Raw genomic sequence first — 26363 nt, 5'->3', positions numbered from 1 at the left:
GCATTATCCTGTCAGTAGGTACAACGTGTATATATTAACCTGTCGATTGACACGTTAACATGCAGTAGGTGAACTCTGTCAAGATATTCAAGCAGCAGCATGAGTACTTAGGGCTGTGGACTCCCACCTGGACAGTTGTGGGTTCAATGCCTATCGTAGATAGGTTGCTGAAGCTTGCCCCTTGAGCCTAGTGTTACACAGATTGCTCTGCTCATTGCCTTATTGTATAAATGAGTTGCCAGGTCATCATTGTACATGAGAATTATTTCTCAGGTTCCTAGTTGAATAAAGGATTAAGTAAACTTCCTGATTTGTTACATTTGAAATAATTCTGTGTTAGTTTCAAATTCTTTGTTTGTACCTTTGTGATAGTTCAATTCAGATTAATAAACAATAAATAGTGTGATATCTTCACAGACATTTATTCAAACCTAATACCTGAACCGCACATCCAGCCCATTCCTCAGGTTTCTTTTTTCTTAGGTACAGTTATGTTCTATTCTGCCTGTGCTTGAGGCATGAGCCCAAGGCAAACACCACTATATTCAAAACTCTGTAAATTGCTTTCTGACAAGATGGTGTTCGAATAACCATAAAACACCTATGCTGAAATCAATGAAATGGCTTTCTGTTCAACTGGAAATCCAACCCAAGAAAGATTAACCTTGCTCATACCGAGTTAGAAAAGTCTCAATTTGAAGGAGATGCAAGTGATCAATATTGTTCAAAGCCTTTGCACTTGCTCAGATCAGTGATCCTAGGTAATTTCCTGATTACATTGCAAAATACAATACCTTGGTCTTTTAACCCCTCACAAAGGGATTTTCAGCAAAGTCATTGTATGTGAGCAATTGTGAAGTGCTTGGAAATAAAACAAAGGAAAGCAGACAAAGATACCAGAAAACCCCTAAACCTTGTTCTTCTGGTCTGTTGCACAAAAGTTTGTGGACACTTTTTTATATTCTGCTACTGCATAAATTCTACTCTTTGTGCAAGAATGAAACAGTTCTCAAAAGCACTCAAAGGAATTGTCACAAGTGTCTGTATGTACTTTCAAATCTGATTTCAAAATGGCTAATTCTCATCTTAAGGCTGGATATAAACTAAGTATAACAGCTTTGTCTTTTCAAGTGAAAGAAAAACACTGCTATGATACTGGCATGACCTTGGCTGGAGAGTTCATTTGCATAGGAGTATTATGAAAACTTTCCATATCCTTTTTACCCTTCTGTTGGGTATTATGTTCTAAAAGACCTACTGTAGCCTGCTCCATACTGCATTGCCAGGTAAAACATTTTTTTCATATTGATTGAAGCACTCACATGAACTGGAGAATGAAGCTGATTTTTAAGAACAAAGGAGTCCAGTGCAGTCTGTATTGATTACTGAATAATGAGGTTATGATTATGATATGGTTTTATATGCTCAAAGTGAATTACACTGCTTACTTTGTGACTGGCAGTTTCCATCTTCAATCAGGAATCTTTATTAACACTTTCATCTTGTTTTTAAAGTCTCCAAGTGACCATCAATGCTTTAATGTCTTTAATAAATTGGTTTCCAGAATTGCACACATTATTATTCCACTGTGGGTCCAATGTTAAGGGTCAAACAGCCTTTGGAACAGATTTAAATAACATTTGTAATATTATGTTGAAATTTATGATCACTGTTCAGCACAAGTTAAGGGCTTTTGTCGCTGTCTTCTGTTTGTACTCTAATGCATCAGTATTTATAAAGTTGCATAATCACTTGAGAAATCAATATGAAGCTTTCTTTATTAAAAAGGCATTATGAACTACTCTGTACAGATTTGCTTCGTATAGACTTTTTTTTAAGCAAAACGCTTTACGCTTTAAAAACGTTACTCCTAGTAAAAGAGGTTGTCTTTGCCAAAACGAGGGATGTTATTTTTGACACCATTCCCTGTGGAAAGGAGGAGAAAAACAGGTTCTAGACTTGACAATTCAAATTCTTAGTAGGGAAAAATACTTCAAAGTAGATTTTTAAAAATAGAGTGAAGGATGTTTAACGTATTCACTTTTGTTTAAGGTGGTTCTTTACATTCTTCTTTTTAAAAAAAGAGCGTGGGCAAACTTACATTACACTTTAAAATAATAATTGTGCAATCCTCATTAGCTGGTATCATTTAAATACCTCATGATAAATAATTGGTTTAAATAGAGATGCTTGATCTCGATTCTAAATGGTTAGATTGTTATTGTTATTTCATTTTCTTTAAATATGATTAAAGTAAATAAATATATATTTCATGGCTGTTGATCTGTTCTGATCCATTTTTTAATTAAAAATGTAAGGCTTTTGATATATTTTATCTATAGATTATTCTGAAATGCTGTATCGACAAGTATGAGATGCAAGGTTGTAGTTGTATTTGACAGGCAATGAAAGCTTCTTCACCTTGAATAACACTATAAGAATAAAAGGCAAAGTGCTGCAGTTTAAAGGGGGACTTCAGTCCCAATTTCTGTGACCTGTAATTAAATCTCTGTAACAAAATAAATTAATTGACATTATAGAAAACAATAACAGTAACTTACAGTACTTTCACAAAGTTCACAAACTTGCATTTGGGTCCCCACAAATTGCAATATGATGGAGCCCTTCCTGCTCACTAGTCACCGTAATGACTAATGTGAAATATGAGCAAATAAGTACAGGCTGTGCAGCACACATTCCAAGTAAACAAGTAAGTAATATTTGTTGGCAAAACTGTCTCAAAATTGAAAGCAATATTGCTATTGAATGAAAAGAGATGTATTCACATGTCTGCTTGTTTACAATTAAATAAGGCTACAACACATCACTGGACGCTTTGTTGCCTCTTTCTGAAATGCAGAACATGGCGCTGCACATACCTGGAAGTTTAGTATTTTGGGATGTAAATTGGAGGTTTTACAAGTTACTGTGCACGTTGTACTTTTCTTGTGGTCTGCAATGCCCTATTAATTCTGATTCTAACCCCAAAATAAAAAAATAGCATTGCAGATCCCCTAATTTTTGCATACAGGGGGATCTTGAGGTCAACTTAGCCTTATGTGTCTCATGTATTTCAGATTGAAATTCTATAATCATAAACCGTTTTGTACCTCCTATCAAACAAGTATGTGGCTCTGACCAGCTTCACTATCAATAGCAGGAAGGAAAGTTTTTAACCATGATTTCATTTGTCATGTTGCCAGTCTGGACCCTTAATCTTAATAGATGTTTTCCTTAATTCTTTTCCTTAACAAATTTTCCACAAAGTGTAATACTGTGTGTTAATTTGTTCCACTTTCAGAGGGAAGAAATACAGATTTCTGATTAACTTCTCAAAGCCAATCTTTGGAAAAGGAAATGGATTGTGTCCAAATTTACAAAGCAGCACTACTTCACTGGTTAAGGAGAAGCAACAGCAAAGAATAAAGCACCCCGTGTATAGTCATTAAAACATAGAATTTAGAAGAATGCAGATGATGGAAATTCCTATAATTCCCTCATTAATCCTTTCCACATTCCAATACAGCACTGCAGTGACCTTGAAAAAAAACAGCAGATGTTCCCAGCTCTAGTTACTCGGCAACACATCTCTCACATCCTAGGGAAGATAACTCTCTTTCCGGAAACTTAGCAGCACAATTTTAAAGAGATTACGTTTCATACAAAATTAAGCATTGTAAGCTTAATTAAAACTGGAACAGTCTATTACACAGTGCTCCAACTCTGCCCAGAACTAGGCATACTACCAGTAAATATTTACGTTATATTGTCCCTTGAGCTTCTATCTACTCAATCCATTACCTGTAAAAGCTGAAATACTTTACTCAAGAATTGTCTTGTCTGACCATTTTAGAAGTTAAAATAATACAATTTTTGTTCATTCAACTTCTTGTTGATTCAGCTCATCTACTAAAAACATTTCTTATATTCTGTGTATGCAATTTGAATTCTTGCCAAGAATACATGGAGGAGATTAGCTCAAAAACATGCATAGAAAAGATCTCACACTGTCCTACATTCCTTTTTTTTCCTGAAAAGGGATTAACAAATATTTTCCAATCATGACTAAAGTATTTCCATTTACTTCACAGGGAAAAAATCAAATTTCAGGATACTCCCCCTAGATTTCAGTATTATGAAACAAGCCTGTTTCAAAAGTTTACATCATTCACAACAGTTGTCAGTAATAGTGTATGAGTGTGAAAGTCTGTTTTTTCTTTACAAAAAGCAACATTATGCAGCTTAATAACATTGCATAAATATTTCATTATGAAACTACTGACAGCTTCTGTAGGACAGATGAAATTTGTTAGAATTAAACTGCTATAATGTGTCAATTATTGTAACATGTCTGGAAAATATTTTTCTTGGAAATACATCAGTAAAAAATAAAATCTTGAAGGTCTCAGACTGACATATCCCCGGTTTAGAAACAGACATTTAATGGATTCCATTTTATGATTTGCATTGCAAAGTTCAAAACTGTCTGTTCTTTCATAGTGGTTTGTAAGAAATTCTGATAAATGCAAGAGATGCAAGAATATCCTACAGCTTCAGATTTCAAATCAGCTTCAGTCTCCTAGTAAATTTCTATTTGTTTTAAGTCACTTTTAATAAAAGATCCAAGCATTTGAGGAGCTTTATCATTTAAGTTTGTTAGTAAGGGTCCTGAATCTCCGTGGTTATTAAAAATCCCAGGGTGTTTCTCGGAAAGAGTAGGGGTGTGACCCCAGTGTCCTGGCCACATTTCCCATTGGCCTTTACCAATCTTGGTCTCCTAATAATCCCCATCTATGAATTGGCTTCATCACTCTGTTCTCCTCCCCACTGATCGCCAAGTGTGGTGACTGTACTGTGCTCACTGTGGTTCCTGCTGTGGCTGCACATTGGTGATGGAGGAAAGTCCCCATTACCTGTAAAGCGCTTTGAGTGGAGTGTCCAGAAAAGCACTATATAAATGTAAGGAATTATTATTATTTAACCTTTCAGTGTATGTTTGTGAGGAACTAGCTAGAAGTAATTTTATTCACTCACAGACATAAAAGAGACAGTGACAACTGTTCATTGTAATTTGATAAATCCCATTTGATAAACCCCTTTTCTAAACTTTTTTTATGATGCATTTGTCTTCATTTTAAAATGACTGAAGCATCTGGATTCAGTCTGGTATCAATTTGTCACAAAACGGATTAATTCTGCAAAATTAATCTTTTTAAAACTTTAAATGAAATATGAAACATTTCTCATCAGAGAAGTGATTAGTATTTTCAGCATAGCCACTAGAGGGACTCCCCCAGTTCTTCTTTCAAGGAGCATGGATCGAGACTTAAGCACTGATGTGGTACAAAGATGGGATTTATTTATTTTTTAGTAGTAAAAGTTTATTTTGAGGAAAAAAAGGAACTATATGTATATAAAAACATATATTTATTATTTCATTAACATTGGTTAACTTTATCAACAATTTGTGGCAACACACCAAAGATATACATTAGCCAAGAGAACTCTGCACATTGAGTAGCTATAATCACAAAGACCCCAAGCTAGCATGCTTCAGTCTTTGAGCTCCATTAACTCATTTGAGCATTAACAAAATAGCAATTAGTGACAGATGGAGAACATTTATCCTAACTAGTATACATTTCTCCAATCATATTTCCCACTCAGTAGTTATTTTTTCTTCTGCTTTATTAACTGTGATAGGAAACAGTTCAATGTGTAAAACTACTCTCTTCAAGGTGCTAAAAAGCTCAGATACACAGCTCATTTTGATGATGATAAAATCTGATGATAAAGTATCAACTGTCAGTGTTCATATTTTTTTAAAGAACTTGTTCCATAGCTAAAATATACTAACAGCAAATGCTTTTGTAGAAATGGCACTGATGTGGTCTCTTCCACCTGTCAGACATTTCCTGTACATACTAGTATCGGTGCAACGTGTATCTGTATATACCTTAGTTTAAAATGTTCATTTTCCATTAAAAGACTGCCACCAGTGCAGTCTGTATTTATAGTCACAACAGCAGTTAGCCCAGGACCTCACATTGTGTCATATGAGTGTGTTTATTTAATAGTCTTCAAAGTTACATTTAAGAAATGCTGAATTTACAAAAACCCTCCCATCAGCTCAACTGATTGCCCTAGCTCACTGTCTACTTTATATGCAAATCTCAGAAAACAGTATTTCAATTCAATGTTTATTTATATGCCTAGAAAGGTCACATATTTGCACAGTAATGATCTATGGACATTCCCCTTGGTTCAGCTTTGACATTATGAAATTTCAAATTCGGTCCACTGTAAAAACTACAGCAGCTTTTGTTCTAGATGTTCCAGAAATCAAAACATTTGGTATGGATTTTAATGCAATTTTTAGCCATTAGCTTTTTGCTAAAATGTAGTGTAATTTTAGCAATTAGCCATTAGTATCCTACTATTATAAAAGAAACAATACAGCATATAGTGGGTAAAAAAAAGACTCTTCACTCTGAGAAATAAGGAGCAGAATTACACATTTTAAGGCAATCTAAAAGCATCTGAGAGGATCTTTGTCTACAGCAAAGAATGCACCTTGGTTGGTACAAATTAATGGTTAAAGATGAAGGATGGAGAGGCAGTGGTTTTCCTTCAGTGATCCAAAGCAGACAGGTCTAGTGGTTACAAGTGAATATGAGTAAATAACATTTCTTCTTGCCCTGTAACAAAAGATGCAGCAGGAGATGGGCACCTACTATTTTAATAGAAGCATATAAAATTCAAAGAGAAAAGCAAATCTATATAACATCATGATCAATTACAGAACTGCACTTTGTTATATTGTAAGAATCTTAAGAGAACATCAAATGAAAATTGTGTTTGTGAAAGATATATTTTGATTGAAATCCGGCAGCAACAGATTGCAAGCTTTACATCCACAGGCTTGGTTATTAACTCCATCAAGGACTAATTTCACTAGCTGTGGTAACTGCATCAGTTATAACTGTTCAAATTAAAACAAAAACATGCACTCCCTGATACATACAGTACATCCAAAGTGACCATTTGCTGGGTATATTTGTCTTGATAATCAGTTGCACTAAACAGACACCTTCCCACAGCTTTTTTTTCAAGGTAACGCCAGCCCAACACATCCCCTCACAGCGAGAGAATTGTGCTTGGTTTCTGCATCAGTATGTGCCAGAAGGAAAAGCAAATAAAAATAACACAAGTCGCATATAGTAATATAAAGTACAAACACATTTAAATACTGTCATTTACAAGGTTAAAACATTTACAATAATTGCACATATATCCAAAACAAAAGTTTGACCTAATTCCCGCTCATTCAAAGTAATATGAAAGACTGTGGAGCTGTTCTGACCCAAAACAGATGCCTGGCTTAAAGCAACATTGTAATTTCTGTATTTAGAAATAATCATGCTTATTCAAACCTGACTAGAACCTCAGGCATAAATGAAGACTAAGCCACTGTCATAGCCCCACTGTTAGGCAATACTATTATCCAGAAGAAAGTGCAATATTTATTAATTCATTTGTTAATCAAACTTAGTGGTAATTAATTCAATGTTCAATGTTATAAGGCCACCTTAGCCTGTGCATGCTAATTAAAATAATTGTGTATTGATGGCCAAGACAATAGCTGCCTAAAAATAAGAACATAAACAGCAAGGATTCTACAATAAAGCACTTTTTAGGGAATTCAAAGGATGTGACAGATCTAAAATAAATATGGTCTTTGGTTATTTAACACGCTTAGCTGCAGGATAACATGTCATGAAGTCCACATTAGCAGTCTTCAATAGACTGAAGAATAGGGACATGATATATACATACAGTGCCTTGCGAAAGTATTCGGCCCCCTTGAACTTTTCAACCTTTTGCCACATTTCAGGCTTCAAACATAAAGATATAAATTTTTTATTTTATGTGAAGAATCACCAACAAGTGGGACACAGTTGTGAAGTGGAACGAAATCTATTGGATTTTTGAAACTTTTTTAACTAATAAAAAAATGAAAAGTGGGGCGTGCAAAATTATTCGGCCCCTTTACTTTCAGTGCAGCAAACTCACTCCAGAAGTTCAGCGAGGATCTCTGAATGATCCAATGTTGTCCTAAATGACTGATGGTGATAAATATAATCCACCTGTGTGTAATCAAGTCTCTGTATAAATGCACCTGCTCTGTGATAGTCTCAAGGTTCTGTTGAAAGCGCAGAGAGCATCATGAAGACCAAGGAACACACCAGGCAGGTCCGTAATACTGTTGTGGAGAAGTTTAAAGCCGGATTTGGATACAAAAAGATTTCCCAAGCTTCAAACATCCCAAGGAGCACTGTGCAAGCGATCATCTTGAAATGGAAGGAGTATCAGACCACTGCAAATCTACCAAGACCTGGCCGTCCCTCTAAACTTTCAGCTCAGACAAGGAGAAGACTGATATGAGATGCAGCCAAGAGGCCCATGATCACTCTGGATGAACTGCAGAGAACTACAGCTGAGGTGGGAGAGTCTGTCCATAGGACAACAATCAGTCTTACACTGCACAAATCTGGCCTTTATGGAAGAGTGGCAAGAAGAAAGCCATTTCTCAAAGATATCCATAAAAAGTCTCGTCTAAAGTTTGCCACAAGCCACCTGGGAGACACCCCAAACATGTGGAAGAAGGTGCTCTGGTCAGATGAAACCAAAATCGAACTTTTTGGCCACAATGCAAAACGATATGTTTGGCGTAAAAGCAACACAGCTCATCACCCTCAACACACCATCCCCACTGTCAAACATGGTGGTGGCAGCATCATGGTTTGGGCCTGCTTTTCTTCAGCAGGGACAGGGAAGATGGTTAAAATTGAGGGGAAGATGGATGCAGCCAAATACAGGACCATTCTGGATGAAAACCTGTTGGAGTCTGCAAAAGACCTGAAACTGGGACGGAGATTTATCTTCCAACAAGACAATGATCCCAAACATACAGCAAAATCTACAAAGGAATGGTTCACAAATAAACGTATCCAGGTGTTTGAATGGCCAAGTCAAAGTCCAGACCTGAATCCAATCGAGAATCTGTGGAAAGAGCTGAAAACTGCTGTTCACAAACGCTCTCCATCCAACCTCACTCAGCTCGAGCTGTTTTGCAAGGAAGAATGGGCAAGAATTTCAGTCTCTCGATGTGCAAAACTGATAGAGACATACCCCAAGCGACTTGCAGCTGTAATCGCAGCAAAAGGTGGCTCTACAAAGTATTAACGCAAGGGGGCCGAATAATTTTGCACGCCCCACTTTTCATTTTTTTATTAGTTAGAAAAGTTTCAAAAATCCAATAGATTTCGTTCCACTTCACAATTGTGTCCCACTTGTTGGTGATTCTTCACATAAAATAAAAAATTTATATCTTTATGTTTGAAGCCTGAAATGTGGCAAAAGGTTGAAAAGTTCAAGGGGGCCGAATACTTTCGCAAGGCACTGTAGTATCCATAGCAAAAACTAAACACCTGTTTTAAGTTTCCAGGTCTTAACCACAATTGGAAAATTAATTGTTCATAATTTAGAGCATTGAGTTAAAAGCAGTCACAATTCAAATGTGTGAAATATCTGCAAATCTCTTTAAGGTATTATTACAAATCGATGCATGACCTTAATTTTGTTTATTATCTAGAGAAATATGTATTACAAAATTCTTAAACAGTACAGGAGGACGTGCTGTAGGTTGTTTCATGACTTTCCATTCTTCAACAAACATTTGATTTAATTTGGAAAGCTCAGCGTTAATGAAATGCACATTAGGTACATGACTGAGACTAAATGAGTTTTTAATTGTAGTTCAGACCAATAATGGGTTTAAACAGCACTAGTTATTATTAAAAAAACTTTCTAAGCCTGAAAACGTAAGGCTTATGATCTACATAAAACTGAACACTGGGTTTTCTTAACAGTAAAATATATCTACATAAACTAATGCTAGATCAATAAACAGCTTAAGAGACAGAAAATGGTCAGAACAGCTCAGCTAAAGTCATGCCCAAGAACAAACTGAAGACATGGGGAAAAAGTGGAAAACTGGCAAGAAAATGTGCACTAGTCTCCTGTTTTAACAATTCATGGTACCATGAACTAAACATGAACTAAACCATATTCAAAGTCCCCTCTTTACATAAGTTTTTTATTTAGGTAAATATTTTCTTATATTCTAAAATCTGTGACATTTCTCTTGAAAAAGCAGACTCCTGAAGTAATATACTCATGTAGAATTAAATATGATCGTATGAAAACCAATAGTATACTTATAATGGGAGCAAAAAGAAAGAATAAAATACACAAAGGCAAAGGAAAGCAAGGACTGCATTCATAAGGAACACTACTTTTTGCTCATTGCACTTAATTGGCCAATTTGCTCAAATGAATACATTAAGCATCTTACAGAATACCTTTAGTTGATGCTCTTTTTTCAAGCTATTGTACCCTAAACACAATTTGAGGTCTAAACAGAGTGGTTTTGATTTGTCCAATTAACCACATATTTTGAAAATAAAGTCACTCAAAGCTCAAATAACATAAGCGAGGAGACAATGCAACCTTCTATAAGTCTGACACCCATTTTAAACCACGTAGCAAAGCTTTTATAAGTATTCAATTCAGTTAAGCCTTCAGTATTTGACTTACAGATGAACCAATATTATTTGAACTTCTTTTTAATTACTGAATTACATCTCTGGAGATATGACATTCAAAGTGTAAGTGTCCATGGCATGTCTTTTATCTGACAATAGTGACGTTAATATTCAATAACACAAAAAAAGAACCAAGAGAAAATTATATGAACTGCTTCCTTGGAAGTAAGCATATTAATTACTTGTACGTAAGTCAAATTAATTTAACAGATTAACTACTCTCCCAAAACTGCAGCTACTTATATGGAAATGGCACAGGAACGGTTCAGTTTACCCTTATATCTTCAAAAAGTCAACTGACATGAAGTGTCTTCTTATTGACAAAAAATAGAATCCTGCTTTTAAAAGGTTACTGCTCACCTTAACTATTTTTAAATCTCAAATGACGTGTGTTTCACCTGGAAACTCAAGCTGGTCAGTACAAGGTTAGAAAGGGCAAGACAAATCATGTCAATTATGTCCTGAAAGAAGGAAAACAAAAATAATATTCAACAACATCAATAAAAAGAAAACCACTGAGGCTGTTTTACTTTTCGAATATAGCCCAAAATGCTAAAGATAACAACATGGTTGAAAGCAATTAGTAGCAGTTGACCTCTTTAAAGCAGTTTTTTCTTATGAAACAAGGTGTGGTTTATTTTTAGTTGCTTAGGCCTTAAGCAAATGGAAATGCACTTGTAAGCGTTGTTCACTGTTCATGTTCTGACATTTTTAGCAGAAAGTTTGCTCCTTTTCATGTTTGTTGAAGTGAGACAGGCATCAAGAAGAGTGTTAATGCAGAGTATAAGTAATAGTTCAATGATGTTGCTGCTGCTTTTGGTTCTGCTGCAAAATCTGAACAACACGACTCAGAGAGTCTGTGGTGGAGAACGCCAAGTACTGACAGCACAACCAATCCTCCAAGCTCACCCCACAACCAGCATCCAATGAACGCTCTGCAAACTTGATCATCATCAGTGTCCGTTTAAGGTCCAACCAGTTCTGCAAGGTTGTCTCTCTGTGGCCTGGCCCTGGGCTGGCATTCAAAGTCTGGAAGAGGTCCTCTCGGGGTCCCCATAGTAGACACTGCAGGCAAGCCCTGGCGTCTGAAATCTGTATGCGCTCAGATGGGTTGGCATTAAGCAGAAGGCTGGCCAGCTGCTGCAGACCTTGAGAGTAGAGGGAGCGTGGTGGGAGGGGTGGCAGATCAGCTCGAGTGTACTCCTTTTCTTTCAGCTCAGGGGTCTCCTCAAAAGGGTTAGGCTGGTGAAGCATCTCATAGATGAGGATCCCTGTCTGGAATTCATCGCACTTCTTGTACTGTGTGGCTGTGATGATCTCTGGAGCCAGCCTGGACTGGTCTTTCAAGACATCAGGGTCTACCAACTGGCTTTTCTGTTTGGCTTGTGAGAAGTTGCTGATGATAAGCCGGGCTGGGCAGGCAGAATTAGCAGCAGAAGTGCCCATGCCACCACCAGTATTATTGTTGTTATTGGGCTCCATGACATCCAGATTCCAGGGGTTGCCTGGTTGGCACTGCACCAGGAGCAAGTTTTCCAGACGCAAATCGCAGTGTGTCACATGGTAGGGCTTCATGTGCTCCAGACCCGAGCAAAGCTGAAGCAGGAGGAGGCAGACTTGACGCTCATAGAGGTCAGGGTTTCTCTCGTGACGTGTCACCCCTTCCCGCACAAAATCCGCAACCGTTTGGTAGGGCACCTCCCTGGTGATCACCACAACACGGCTGCGCAGTTTTCCTGAGGTGTTAATGTCACTTGGATGTCCTGGGGTCTGGGCACTGTGGCTTGGCATCTTGGGCTCTGTTGGTTTCTCTGTCTTCTTTCTTGTCTTTTCACTCTGTTTGCCCACTTTTTCCTCATCCTCCTCCTCTGGAGAATTGGGGTCCTCCCAAGGAAGAAGCCGGACGGGCACATCAGCAAGGAAATGGCCGCAATCCTGCTGGATATTGAAATGGACAGCCAGACTCTGTCTCACTGCCAGGCTGTGGAAAAACTGCTGCTGGGTTTCTTTGACTTTGCTCCTGCAGATCTGTACAAGAGAAGGAATGATAATTAGAGCCCAGCTTCTGCACATTGTTAAAACAAGGTATAAAGTGAACTCTATTCAGTTTAAAACATATTTGATTAATAAGCCTAATCAGAATTTGAACTGGCTAGGAATACAATTTAACCTGCAAGGCAGCATACTATTTAAATGTGCTTACGTAGCATAACCAATAAAAAATGCAAAGTCTTTGTGAAATAGAAAAAGTAAGATAGAAACAACCACTGTGTTTACATGGTATGAAGTAATAATAAGGTTTCACAATTTTTAATTTAACAGTAGAAATATAGTGCTCAGATGGCAAATTTGTTGGAAAACCCTTTAGACCTGTTTATATGGCAGTGAGATTTGATTTGAAAAGGATATGAATTGAGTAAGCATTATCTGAGTGCGTGTAGAAACATAATTCCTGCATCTCACTGCAGACGTTGCATGGCTGGATTTCCCAATCTAATTACACATAGAAATCTGATTGAACCAGATATAAAGCGTGATCCAAATGCTCAAAGTGAGTGACATTCTTTCAGTGGAATTAATGCTTTTACAATAAATATTCTGGGAATTAGGGATGAGGTTACTTCACAAAGTATAATGGAATGGCACTGTAGGTACATGAAAACCTTTAATCACATTCTGACTGGATAAATGAAATGACCTGCAATTTAAGTGAATGCCTGCATACAACATTAATAATTTTACATACCCTGTTTATACCTTATTAATCCGTCTATTCCTGATTGTTTTTTTTTTTATTTCTGCTATAGTGTATTATAAGTGCACATTTCTGCGCTTATATGATATTTATAAAACTGCTAACTGTGACTGGAATTCCTATATGTTATTGCAAATTTAAGGTAGGGATTTTGTGTTTTACCTCGAAAAACAAGAAAAACATTTTACATTGTATTTTCCGGTTTCTACTGTATTCAGCCTGCATATGCAACTGGCATTTACCGGCTTGGAATCTGACGCTCATGTAAAATTGTTCAAACTTAAGGGGAACTGCAAACTATTTTTATATTTTCTGCTTAGCATAAATCAGCACTGATGAGTGCATTTTTAAACCACAATTAAAGTAAAATGTACACAGTGACGTCCAATTTACATCACAAAATAGAATCGATTCCCAGGCGTGCACAGTGCCATATTCAGTGATTCAGAATGAAGCAACAAAATGTCTGGTGACATGAAGCCCTGTTACATTGTAAAGAAGCAGGCTTGTGAATACATCTCTCTTAATCAAATAGAAATTTTGCGCTCGACTTTGAAATGGTTTTGCAGACAAATACACCTTGCTTGTTAATTCAGACCATGTTGGAACACTTCTGCGATGACATGTCTGTTGCACAACCTATACTTATTCGCTCATCCATTGCGTTACATTAATAATTACAGTTACTAGTGAGCAGGAAGGCCATTTCATGTCACAATTCTCACCTGTGGCAGGACCAGGGGTTTGCAACAACATATACAGTACTTCTTCAAAGTTCATGATTTTGTGCTTAATGTGGAATTTGTACACTTTTAGGACATGGTCAATTCATTGATTGTATTACCAACATCAATAACCAGTGTGAGAAATTGGGACTGTATTAAGTATTAAGTAAGTTATGTGTCACTCCTCTTATTTATTCAAAGATTACATCAGTTTTTTAACCATACTGCACTGCACTAGAGGCAATGCTTGATGTACGTTCTCAGCTTTTCCCAAATTACATGTCTTAGTATAACATTTGGAGTATATTTTAATCACTCTTGCATATTAGCTCAGAAATCATCTGTCTACAAAGTCTTACTCCTTCAACCAATATTTCTAGGGCAGGAGTTTTCATAACTGGTTCTGGAGAGCCCCAGATCCGTCTTACAGGTCACATTTGTCTAAAGTTTGGAGACACCTATAAGTTATTGATGAATTCAGCAAATAAAGCGTGAATTTGATAAAAGTACATCTTTATTTATTCATGTATGGTCATCTTCTTTATCCCCTTTCTCTATTTAGCACAAAACAATATATACTGTCCAGTTTTGATGACAAGCAGCCTCCTCCCAAGAGATCTTCCAGTGGATGTGCCATTGTACTGTCTGTTTTACTGAATGTAGAAGAAACCAAGCTGCTTCTTTTAAAACACTGCTTCTCAATTATGAATCACTATATTAGGAATAATGTCATCAATACTACATTTTAAGAACAACTACATGCATAAAGACAATTAAACTCATTTTATCAAATTACTTAATTTTAAGTAATTTAACTTAATTCATTTTCCAGCTGGGCAGTCCATCTGTAATAAAAGAGCTAGAATTACAGATACATTTTTCTGAGTGCTTTCTTTGTGACCTCCACACATTCATTCCTGTTATGAACCTGAGGTATTAAAGACAGGACAGCAAAAGCAACATATGCCAGAACCCTTCATGCTAGTGCTTGCTCTCATGTAATGACTTTAGAGATGGTCTCATGGTTCTGTCTAGACACTCCTTAATTGCACTTGCGCTGTTGCAAAAGTGGTGAACATAGCAAACTATATAAATCTCAAACTCGGAGAATTAGCTGAATCTGTTCTATATAATAAAGAACTGAATTGTGCATTGCAATTAAAACCCTGTAATCAAGACCATTCAGAATACATTTCTTCCTTACACTCATCACTTTCTTCCTTACGCACTCAAAATCACTCCATTTGGTAAAATGTTATAAATGCTGAAGAGTCAGCTAAAAAAACCCTTCCTATTTATCTCACTCTTTTCAATTCATAAACAGTGAATAGCAATAGCTAGTAAATAAAATGATACATATTCCTTCTAAATAGCACTTTGGTACCAGACCATTTCCTATGTGAAAGTTTTCTCTAGTCTTTTTGAGGATAAATGCCACGCTAGGACGGTAAAATACAGTGACAGATAAAAAATATTTGGATATTTGTGTGAAGTCACGTTTGTCACTTAATTTAATAAATGTTGTTTTTTGAACTATGCCTTTTAATTAATAGCATCTTTTAGTGTTGCCTTAGGGTAGTAATTGATTCAGTTCAGGATGATGGTGCCAATATTTGGCAACATCTGAGATATTTATAGAGTTCAGTGATATATGTGATCACACATCATATTAAACAGGGAAAGTAACAAGACAGTGATAAAATACATATAAATGAGATACTAATGTATTGCATGGTTTATTTATCTAGTTTTTATTTTACTAAAATGGAAACACACCTAAGGAAATTAATGCTTAATTTTAATGTCAAAATATTTATGTTTGACGGACTACAGCGTTAAAAAAGTATAATTTAGTGCTCTGGGATTTATACTGAATAACAGAACAATAGGACATGATGATTTTTTTTTGCCCAGAGGAACCTTTACAGGTGCAGAGTTGATGAAGATGAATAGATTTTACAGAAAATGGGGAATATATGACCATAACCAATTAATTTGGCCACTTGAAGCCTCTATGATACTGAATTTGTAATATTACTGCATTGCAGATGGCTTTGTTTATACATGAATGACCTTCAAATATAAACCTATTTCATGTACTAAAAATAAATGTTTATACCTTTTCATGTGAAATATTAAATAATGCTAAAGCTGGGGTCAAGGGCCAACATATCCAACACTATAATAAAATTCTAGATATGAACAATTCCACTGCCTAGATATTATCTAGTTATGATACAATTCCAACATACAAGGAATGAGATTCTCAATTTTTAACTCTTGGGACAAAACAACTCATAAATGTATATGCTTGTTCATGCTTTGTGATCTTTGAATTGCAACTATTGAATGCTTTCACATTTAAAGTGTGGTCAGACCAGCACAGTTACTAAGTAGTAACTACAGGTTGAACGAGATGTCCTTTTTTTTTTGCTTAATATAAGGTATTTCACAGTTATCCCTCTGAGATACTCAGACTCCTTGTATTATGTCCTCCATAACAAGTTTGATCTTTAAATGCACTGACCTCAAGACATAGCAACAACCGATATCTATAACCACAGTTCTATTTAAAATTCAGAACCTACTGAGTATCTCCAAACCACTGCCTCTCTTGTCTGTTGCTGTCTTCATTTCTAATAGCTCCTCAGTTCTATTTCTCACTCATCAGCAGTGCAACGCTCTAACTACTAATGCTGTTTAAAAATGGTCACCAAAAAAGCTTTTTTTCAGACTGGCAATTTTAGAATTAGCTTTGAAGCGCAGTTCTTCTTTGTTTTTTAATGATTTCATCGGTTGGTCTATAAATAATGCAGGTTTTCACTCCCTTCTCACTAGCACTTTCTCACTTTGTAGTATTGTCAGAGCTAAATTAACCGTATGGATACTTATTTTCTTGTTTTATAAAAATGTAAAACATTTACAGCAAATTAAAAAGAATGATTCCCTCATTCTTTTTTTACAATAAGCAAGTCAGTAGACAACAGCATGCAGTGCGAAAGTACTCACCTTGATAGCGTAGTTGACAAGTGGGTCCTTAGCATAGGAAGCAGTGTAATAGACTGCATCGCCTGCCTCACAGCAGGGCTTTCCTGTGGTCAACCGGAAATCTGACCAGCTGTCGGTGCCAAAACGCAGCTGGTCCTTCTGCCCTGCCATGAAGCGGTCCTCACACTTGGAGGCCAGCTTGCGCAGTGTATCAGTGTGCAGACCACGAATCCGGCCCACCACCTCCTCCCAGTTCTCCATGCCCTTGTACAGTACTTGTCTTTGAGGCTTGGGTACCCCACCTCTGCTTGCCGTCCGGCCCCGGCCTGCCAGGGATTCTGCACTACGGTAACCCCTTTTTTCGCGGCCTGCAGAGGTAGCAGAGGATGAGGTCAGGCAGGACAGGCTATTGGCTGGCCTTCCCTTTCCAACTGCTGGTCTCTCCAGGGAGTCTCCAGACTCCTGGTCTAGCAGCCTGGCCTCAGAGCTGAGGGAGGAGCTCTGGCTCGCTGTTTCCCAGGTGGAGTCCAGGTCATACAGGGGGTTCGCGACACTCAGGTTAGTGCCTCCTGGCTTGGCCTCTCCTTTTGGCTTCAAGGTGGTAGCTGCGTCTTTACCCAGTGCAGAGGGCTCTGTATTGGCCCTTGTGATTGTCTTCTTGGGCAAAGGTGGAGGGGTGGCTTTTGAGCCAGTGTCTGAGCCATCAAGATCAGCAGAGGCCAGGGTATCATTTGAAGTTTTGGGATTCCTGGGTTGTTTCAGGGGGATCATGTTTGCCCGGGACTGGCCTGAAAGACAACAGAAGAAGAATAAATGATCCAGAAAGGCTGGGGGAAATTTAAAAACAACTGTTCATTTAAAACCTTTTGAATTGCCACAGTATTATATTACTGACTACTTATTAATCAATACTAATATTGATACATAATAATCAAGATTTTACTCATTAAGAAAATCTTTCATATATTCTTAATGCAAACAGCCAAGTAAATTTACATTATGTACTGTGCATCAGAATGTGCAATTCAATATAAAAGCACAAATAATCATGACACTATGGATCAAAATTAAAACTCTGAGTGTGAATTGATACGCAAAGATAACCTCTACAGTTTTTATTAGGTTTTAGCACATACTGTATGCAATGTAATATTGTAGTAATCAGGGCAATAAACTCTTATCACTATTGGTGAATGCATGATCCTTATAGAGCACTGAATAGAATACATGTTTCTCATGGTACAACTTTTGGAAACAATGAGGTCACAGGATGAATCCTAAAGGCCGTTCCTTACAGACGTGATTTAACATCTGTACATTTTTAATAACCACTTAACCATCCAGAGTGTTAGGCTCCAGCCTGCCCCAACCCTGTATGGGATGCAACCATTGCAGGGCACATACCGTACATGCAAGCGGGACGATGTCAGTGACACCAATTAACATAGACAGCCTGTGAACACAGCCCATAGAGCTGTGAGGCAGTGGCATTGATTTGACAAATGTATTTTCAAAATTCTGGTTTTGAAAACAAGAGTTTTTAAAACAAAAGATCATGTTAAAAATACTTGTTCAATCGGGCTGCGGTAAATCTCACTAATAATATACTAGGTATATTATGATAATTTTCTAGGTATAAGTTTAGAACAACAGATCATGGCATCGTTTCATATATGCAGTCAAGCAGCTATTTCGGTTAGACATTTAAGAATACAAAATATTTTGATTACAATTAATTTCTAATTCTAAGTACAATAAGAATAATTGTATTATTACTTTTTAATTTATGGCACCATCTAAAATACCTATACATTAATTGGTGCAGCAATTTTAAAAGTGCTTTTAACAAGCAATTTTAAATCTTGTTACTGGGATTTAGGTCAAACTGTTATAGAATCCTAATTTGTTGTACTTTAAATCCCAAGTCACCCTGTACAAGATAGGTGTAAAAAAAGCCTCACCCTACAAAAAAACATGTACTGTACCTATTAGGCAGGAAGCGGGCAGCACAGGAGAGCTCATGGTTTCATAAAAGAAGGAGGAAGAGTCTGACAGAAGCTAATGATCCTGTTTTAGCTTCACACAAATGTTGTAACTTCACACGAACAGAGACGATTCTGGCCTAGAAGCACATCTTGAGTAATAATTATCCAAAATTGTGTTTTACTAAGGTTTTCAAGTATAAAACAATGGGTTTTACTGCATTTCTGTAGACTAGAAAGAACGTATTAACACTTTATAGATGACACAGCTATGCTGTGAAATACTTGATCCATTCTGCCTTTTGATCTATTGAATATGAGCTATGAAGAAGACAATGCCTCAAGACTAATCAGCACTTAAATGATACTATAAATTCTTACAGAAGCTAAGGACATCTCTTTCATTGGTAGATAGAAACTGGTTTGTAATAGATGTCTTATTTCTTTCATGAGAGATTAAATGTTAAATGTCAAAGAAAATCTTTAATCCACAACCATCTGTTGAAGAGCAGATATTCTTAATTTAACATGAAAATACATACCTATTATTTCATTTAAAGTTTCTAAATCTTTTCATTAAAAAGCTGTATATCTAGATACTAGTTCCATAATAAATCAGCACAAATTGTTGGAAACAGAAATGAAGCAGAAATGAAATGGATCTCTCAGGGACATAAATCAGAAACTTAAAAATGTCGTGAAATAGTGAGACTTTAAATTTGTCTATGTATAAGACTTACATGTTTTCTTACATTCAGGGAAATTGAAGTGGCATATTCAGGAAGGGATAATCATGGAATCTTTAAAGTGGTATATAAAGTTAAAGTGGTATTTTTCTAATGAACACGTGGCACAACAAGTCTGAGACCTGCCATTTGCAACACAAAATGCCAACCAAAGACACCCACTTTCCACTTCATGATTAGTCTGCAAACAGCCTGTATGCAAGCTATACCACATCTGTGAAGGCTTTTCCCTCCAACACTAAAATGGTTACAATGAAAAGGAATAAGACTTATTCTTTGACTTGAACAAGGACTGCAAAGCAAAGCATTTCATGCTACTCCCCCAGATATAACCTTAAAAGTACTTTCCTCAAAAAGGCTCACGCAATGCAAAATAAACCAGAAACAACGTTTCAAGTATCAGGATTCAAGAAAGGATGGATTTCAGAGCTTTGCTACCCATGAATTTAATACTATCACAAGGTTCCTAATGATACGATAGCAACGTTTGAAGGACAACACAACATTAGATACCCAAAGGTAAGATAAGAAACAATAGTAAATGAATTTGTTTTTGTTAGAATAGCAACAATTCAAAAAAATAAAGCTGTTTTTTAATATTTAAAGAGTAGTAAATTTTAGGCTTATAAGGAATTATTTAAAGAAAGAGGTAAACCTTTCTTCCCCCATCTATAACATATATCAAGCCTATGGAAACCATATATTGTTTTAAGAAAATAATCACAGAAATGTTAATCTTAAGAAAAATCCTTTGTTATTAATCCCAAAACGGTAAACAAAATCATATTAATATTAGACCACTTCCTTTCTTTTTTGAAGGTACTGTAATACATATATTGTTTTATGGCATGAATGTTACACCAAACTCTCCTTTTACAAGGTCTCTTGACTCTTACACCTGAAGAATAAAAGAGGAATCCTTTCTTAAGGTAATAAAATGGAAATTGGTCTAATGAGGACATATATGCTTTCCAAATCGAGCTCCATTAGGGAACACAGCTTCCAGAATTGAGGACTCAGGAGAGTACTACCCAAAGAAACTGAGATCTCAGACAGAGGTGATATTTCTTTCCTTAAAGTGTATTCTGTTGCAGAAATTTCTTTCTGTGCATCATTGGCATATTCAGGCCATACTCCAGAATCTTGACTACAATTTGCTGTATACAGCATTACTCACACTTTTTCAATTAAATTACAACAAACTTGCCCAATAAGTGTATCAAACTTTGTCTTCTTCAAATAGAAAGAAAATATGTATTTTGACAACATTCAAGGACAAATATATATATATAATTATTTTTGTGTTTTGATGCTGATTTTTTATCAAGATGCTGTCTTAAATATGAACTTTGGCCCCAAAGTGCTTTAATAAATTTCTAACCATCAAGACCTTTGCTGGTCACATGGACAATTTTATGCTGAGGTCAGAGTCACAGTAACAACTTTATAATGCAATCCAGCACAATACTGGCTACCTTTATGATACTACGTTAAAATTCAATGCAATGGGAAGCTAGTTATACACAAAAAGTTGATGACATACTGTAGGTTTTACTTAGCAAAGTAAAGCACAAACTTGACCTTTCCACCTTCTAAATGTGTTTAATGCTGTCTGCCTTAAGTAGTCTGCAACATAACCAAGCAAATCAGCAGCCACAGGCCACAAGGAATTTCTGGGAAATATAAACATTGCTAAACATTTTGGCTATTGCTGTGCTAAAGGGCTAAGGAGGAGAATGTTAGTAACAGAGAGGAAAATGCTCTCTGAAACTAGGGGTGCATTGTGTCACCTCACTTCTTATTTTTTCTAATTTGTGCAGATCCCCATTAACATTTAGCTTCTGCTAATAATTTCAGCTACACTGTTTCTTGCTAACTGGACAATGTATTGCTACACAAATGGTTTCTGAAAGACAGAATAAGGTGAAAAAACAATCACTGAAAATTAGCTAACCCTCAGCTAGCATTATATTTAAAACATGAAGGGCATATGCAAGAAGTTCATTGAAATGAATAATGAAAAACAATGTGCAGTACTTAAAAAGATGCAGGTTACAGATATGGTTAATGTATCGCTAATAGACAGGAGGAACATTGCACACTTGACTGGGGTGCTGGCTTAGACTGAATCTTGAAAATCCCTGTTATAACCAAATTGTACAAAACAATATAAGAAAGGGGAACAGGAGCAAACAAAGCAGTAGTTTGATTGGCCTGATCATTATGCAGGGTCAAGGGCAAAGTGTTTGACATTTGTAACAAAGGCATATAAGAGCTATGGGGAAGCAGGGATAATTCAATATTTGGTAGTGTTCAGTTTAATTTTTTCAGTACTCTGTACAAAATAATTATTCTTTAAAGTGATTAAGCATCTAATTAAAAACAGGTTAGCATCTACAGACACCCATTACTGTAAATTATTTGAAACAAAACTAAAAGTTCAGGTGTGCATATACAGTTATAAAACTCGTATTAAAACTCATAATGGGTTTTTACTCCAGGATTACCAGGATCATTTGTTAATGAAATAAAATAACAAACCTACACTTTAGAAGAAATTAGAAGATAATTTTGTGTTACATTAATGTTATTCTTAATGTATAGTCAGTATGAAGAAAAATACATAAATACAATTAATCATAATTTTTCTGTCATTTGTAAAATTCTCTGGCCTATGAAATGAGCCTCCAGCATGTCACATGTAACTGATCTTTATCTCGCTACAATTATGATGGTAAACTTATCAGTACCACAGAACCAAAAGAAACACATTGACATGACAGTATTCTTGTTTGTGGGCTATTTAAAAAAGATAAAATGTCAATGTATTCACTTCATTTGTACACATAGCATAAGTAAATTGCAGTACTTTCAATGACAGAGAAAACAGTTTCTTAAAGTACACAAAAGGACAGATAGATAACAGAGATAAACCTAAATAAAACAGCATCAACACATTATGCTCTTATGTCCGCTTATGACTGAAATTCCAATAACGCAACCGGAGAGCTCAGACCTGCAGCACTCTCAATCACCCAGCACCACAGACCCAGAGAATGCAGGAAGAGAAACAGAGATATAAAGAGCATGCAGTTTGAGAAAGCTCCTACCTTTCTGAAGAATATTATTTCAGCCAGTCTTTTTGGGTAATAGAGCTTATTTAAAAGACACCATTTTTTTTTGCTCAACTAGATTATTTGCTGCGACACTTGCATACCAGCAAGATGCCCTGCATTACTTCTGCATTCCTTTACAGTGGGGCTCTGCGTTCTGCTACCAGGAGCTCTGGAGGGAAGGAATCAATGTGTTTTCACTTCAAAGACGCAGAGACAGAAACTGCGAACCAATCGGAGTTAAAGCCCAAAGAGGGTGGAGACTATTACAGTACCAGCCAAAGCCTGGTTTGTCTTGTATAGCACCTTCAGCAGACTACCTCTGAAGATGAAATTTCTAGAATGTAAGTCTAGACCTATGAGCTATGATAGCCAGCTACAGACACCAGATCATTAGCAGTTCATAGCCTCCAGTCTTACATTATAAATGCTTTCCTTTTCACTGTACCAGCATGTTCATTATGAAGAGTTACAAGGTGTTAACTAATCCATGGTAAGACTCATGTTTAAATAATGTCCTTTTCTTCCTCCTGTAATTTGCATTATTTTACTTTTTACTTTGAAAGCAAACTGTTGATAAGCATATGCCTTGCTAAATTGAGAGCAATTCATGAGATGAAATATGAGGAAGTCACTTGACTCCTATCTGGGAAGCAATATGTTCTTATAATAGCTTAATAATTATGTTTCTGCTTTTTAATAATGTCCTGAATTTTTCCCTCTACAGTTTGCTTAATGTAACTCTGACATAATTAGAAATGTTGGAAAATGAATGACTTTATGAAATTAAAAGTAGCACAGATTGAAAGCTCTGTTAATAACATCCAACAGGTGGGAGGTTATAGTCCCACTGTGTTTTCTAAAGAACATTACAGAAAGTTCTCAAAGCTTGGACTCTTTAATTATAATTTAGCTACATTTGAAGCAGACAATTATTAACTTCAGTCAGTGGGAGGGAGTGGGGGCAGATGGATAGTCTATGTGACTCCTCAAGCATCCCACACGAACACTACCAATTCAATCCTGCTTGCTTTCCGAGTCCCTCAAAAGATTTATTCAGTGATTAAAAATGGTCTCCTAGCATACATGTTTTTTAATTTTATTGGCACCTTTGTATAACTGAATCTCAGTAAGTGCATCTAACATACACAGCACAGTCTCTAATGGAGTTTCGGTTTATGTTTCACACATTACAGTTTCTTTAAATTTTAATTATAAAATACCTAAGAATTATATGATTACATGTGGAGACCAAATAAAATATTTTGACAATACAGCAATACATTTCACACTGCTTCATACATATATGAAAACTTGCAGGACCATTTAATTCGAATTTTAAATATAATTTGTATGCAGGGATATACAGGTACAGAAATGCTGCAAGTCACGTCAAATGACACTTCCCCGTCCCAAAACCATGGCTCTCGACAACCTTAACAATTTTCACCCCATCTCCAACTTTTCTTGCAAAAATTCAAGAACGTGCTGTCACATTTCAGTTACATAACCACCTCATGGCAAATAACCTTTTCGAACCCCTCCAATCTGGCTTCTGTCAACTTCACAGCACAAAAACTGCCCTGGTCAAAGTCACTAACGATCTTCTAATACCTTCTGATTCTGGTTCTCTTTCTATAACTCATCCTTCTTGATCTCAGTGCTGCTTTTGACACTGTTGACCATGACATCTTACTTTTCTCGTCGAGTTTCTGACACTGCTCTCAAATGGTTCAAGTCTTACCTCACTGATCACTGTCACTTTGTCTCTCTTAATGGGTATAGGTCTGAAATTGGTCTTGTTAAGTCTGGTGTTCCTCAGGGCTCAATACTGAGTCCCTTGCTCTTCGGCATTTATATGTTTCCACTTGGTCAGCTTTTAAGATCACGGCCTTACCTATCATTTCTATGCTGATGATACTCAATATACCTCCATACCAAACCTGATATGGCTGTCTCTATTCTAATTGCATCTCTGACAAACTTGGATGACTCAAAATGTCCTTCATCTTAACTGTGACAAGACTGAACTCATGTGTATTGGCACCCCCAAACAACTTCGTAAATCCAATCCTGTAACCCTATTTGTAAACGGTTCTGTACTTCAGCTTCAGTCTAAATTGAAAAACCTTGGGGTGATATTCAATTCTAGCTTAATATTCGACCCACATGTGCAGCATATTGTCAAAACATCTTTTTTTTCACCTCAGAAATACGCTAGACTCCGCCCTATGTTATTACTAACTGTGGCTGAAAATACACATTTGTGTTCTCTCGAATTGACTACTGTAAAGCTCTATTCGCTGGAGTATCTAAATCTACTGCAGTATGTCCAAAGTTCGGCAGCTAGAATCCTGACCAGGTCTAGTGCAAGTGATCACATTACTCCTATCTTGGAGTCCTTGCACTGGCTTTCTGTCAAATTCCGTGTGGACTTTATGCTACCCTATAAGGCTCTGCATGGCCTGGCACCTCAGTACCTGTCTGAACTTTTATTGCCCTACTCCCCACCTCGCAACCTTCGCTCTTCTAATTCTGCTCTCCTAACAGTCCCCCAAGCCCGTCTACATTGTATGGGTGACAGGGCCTTCTCCTGTTATGCCCCCAAGCTCTGGAACTCTCTGCACAAGGATATGAGAGAGTCACCTTCTCTAAACAATTATTTTTATTTATTCTTCTTGTCATTCTGTAAAGCGCTTTGAGAAGCCACCTTTAAAGGTGCTATATAAAATAAAGTTTATTACTATTATTATTATAATAAATGCCTATAAAGGAATGGAAACTATTTAACAAATTAAGTAGTAAGGCAACACAATCACAACTCCAGGGATTTCTATGGCCATGTCAGGTTCACTGCTGATAAATTTTGTACACAACAGTTAATATGCAGAAATTCTAAATTGTAAATAACAACAATGTATCAGAAGTCAGAATTTCCAAAAAACAGATGACTACAATGACAGAGCTATCTAAAACTGTATCTACCAGTTGGTACTTAGGTTGTCCCAGTGATTAATGCTGTCATAATCTAGAAAAATACAGGGTCACTACATGATTTAATTAAACTTCTTTGACTTCAAAGCAATCAATTAGAACTAAAGAGAAGCAGAGTAGGACCAATCACGACAAATGTTTAAAATTTCTCTGAAATATTAGCAATAATATTTCCCTCCTAATAATTCTTAAAACTCTCAACGTTGCATATATAGCAGAACCAGGATTTATGTTTCCTTCTGTGAAAAAAACAGCTAGGCTCAATGCTCAACATGTTTTATTCCATGACAAAAAAGCTAAATGCCTAGTGCTTGAAATCTGCATCATCTTTTAATAAGCCAAAGTTAATGAAGAGCAAGTTCAAAACACAATTACAATTACGAAGACCAAATT

General features: G+C 36.5%; 1 protein-coding gene across 2 annotated transcripts in view; it reads right to left on the bottom strand.

Moving 5' to 3' along the window:
* Window positions 1-9684: 9684 nt before the first annotated feature.
* peak1 (pseudopodium-enriched atypical kinase 1) overlaps window positions 9685-26363 on the bottom strand; it is a 124499-nt gene continuing 107820 nt past the window's right edge. For both annotated transcript variants that reach the window (XM_088641282.1, XM_088641281.1), the window contains 2 exons: window positions 17157-17923; window positions 9685-12695 (listed from right to left, as the gene is read on the bottom strand). In XM_088641282.1, the coding sequence (XP_088497408.1) occupies window positions 11463-12695; window positions 17157-17923 (2000 nt within the window). In that variant the 3' untranslated portion in view covers window positions 9685-11462. The remainder of the gene's footprint in view (window positions 12696-17156; window positions 17924-26363) is intronic.

The sequence above is a fragment of the Lepisosteus platostomus genome, chromosome 7 (assembly GCF_059453375.1).
Source record: "Lepisosteus platostomus isolate fLepPlt1 chromosome 7, fLepPlt1.hap1, whole genome shotgun sequence".
Classification (NCBI taxonomy): Eukaryota; Metazoa; Chordata; class Actinopteri; order Semionotiformes; family Lepisosteidae; genus Lepisosteus; species Lepisosteus platostomus.
The sequence above is the reverse complement of the archived record's forward strand: the minus strand, read 5'-3'. Positions and strand labels throughout refer to the sequence as shown.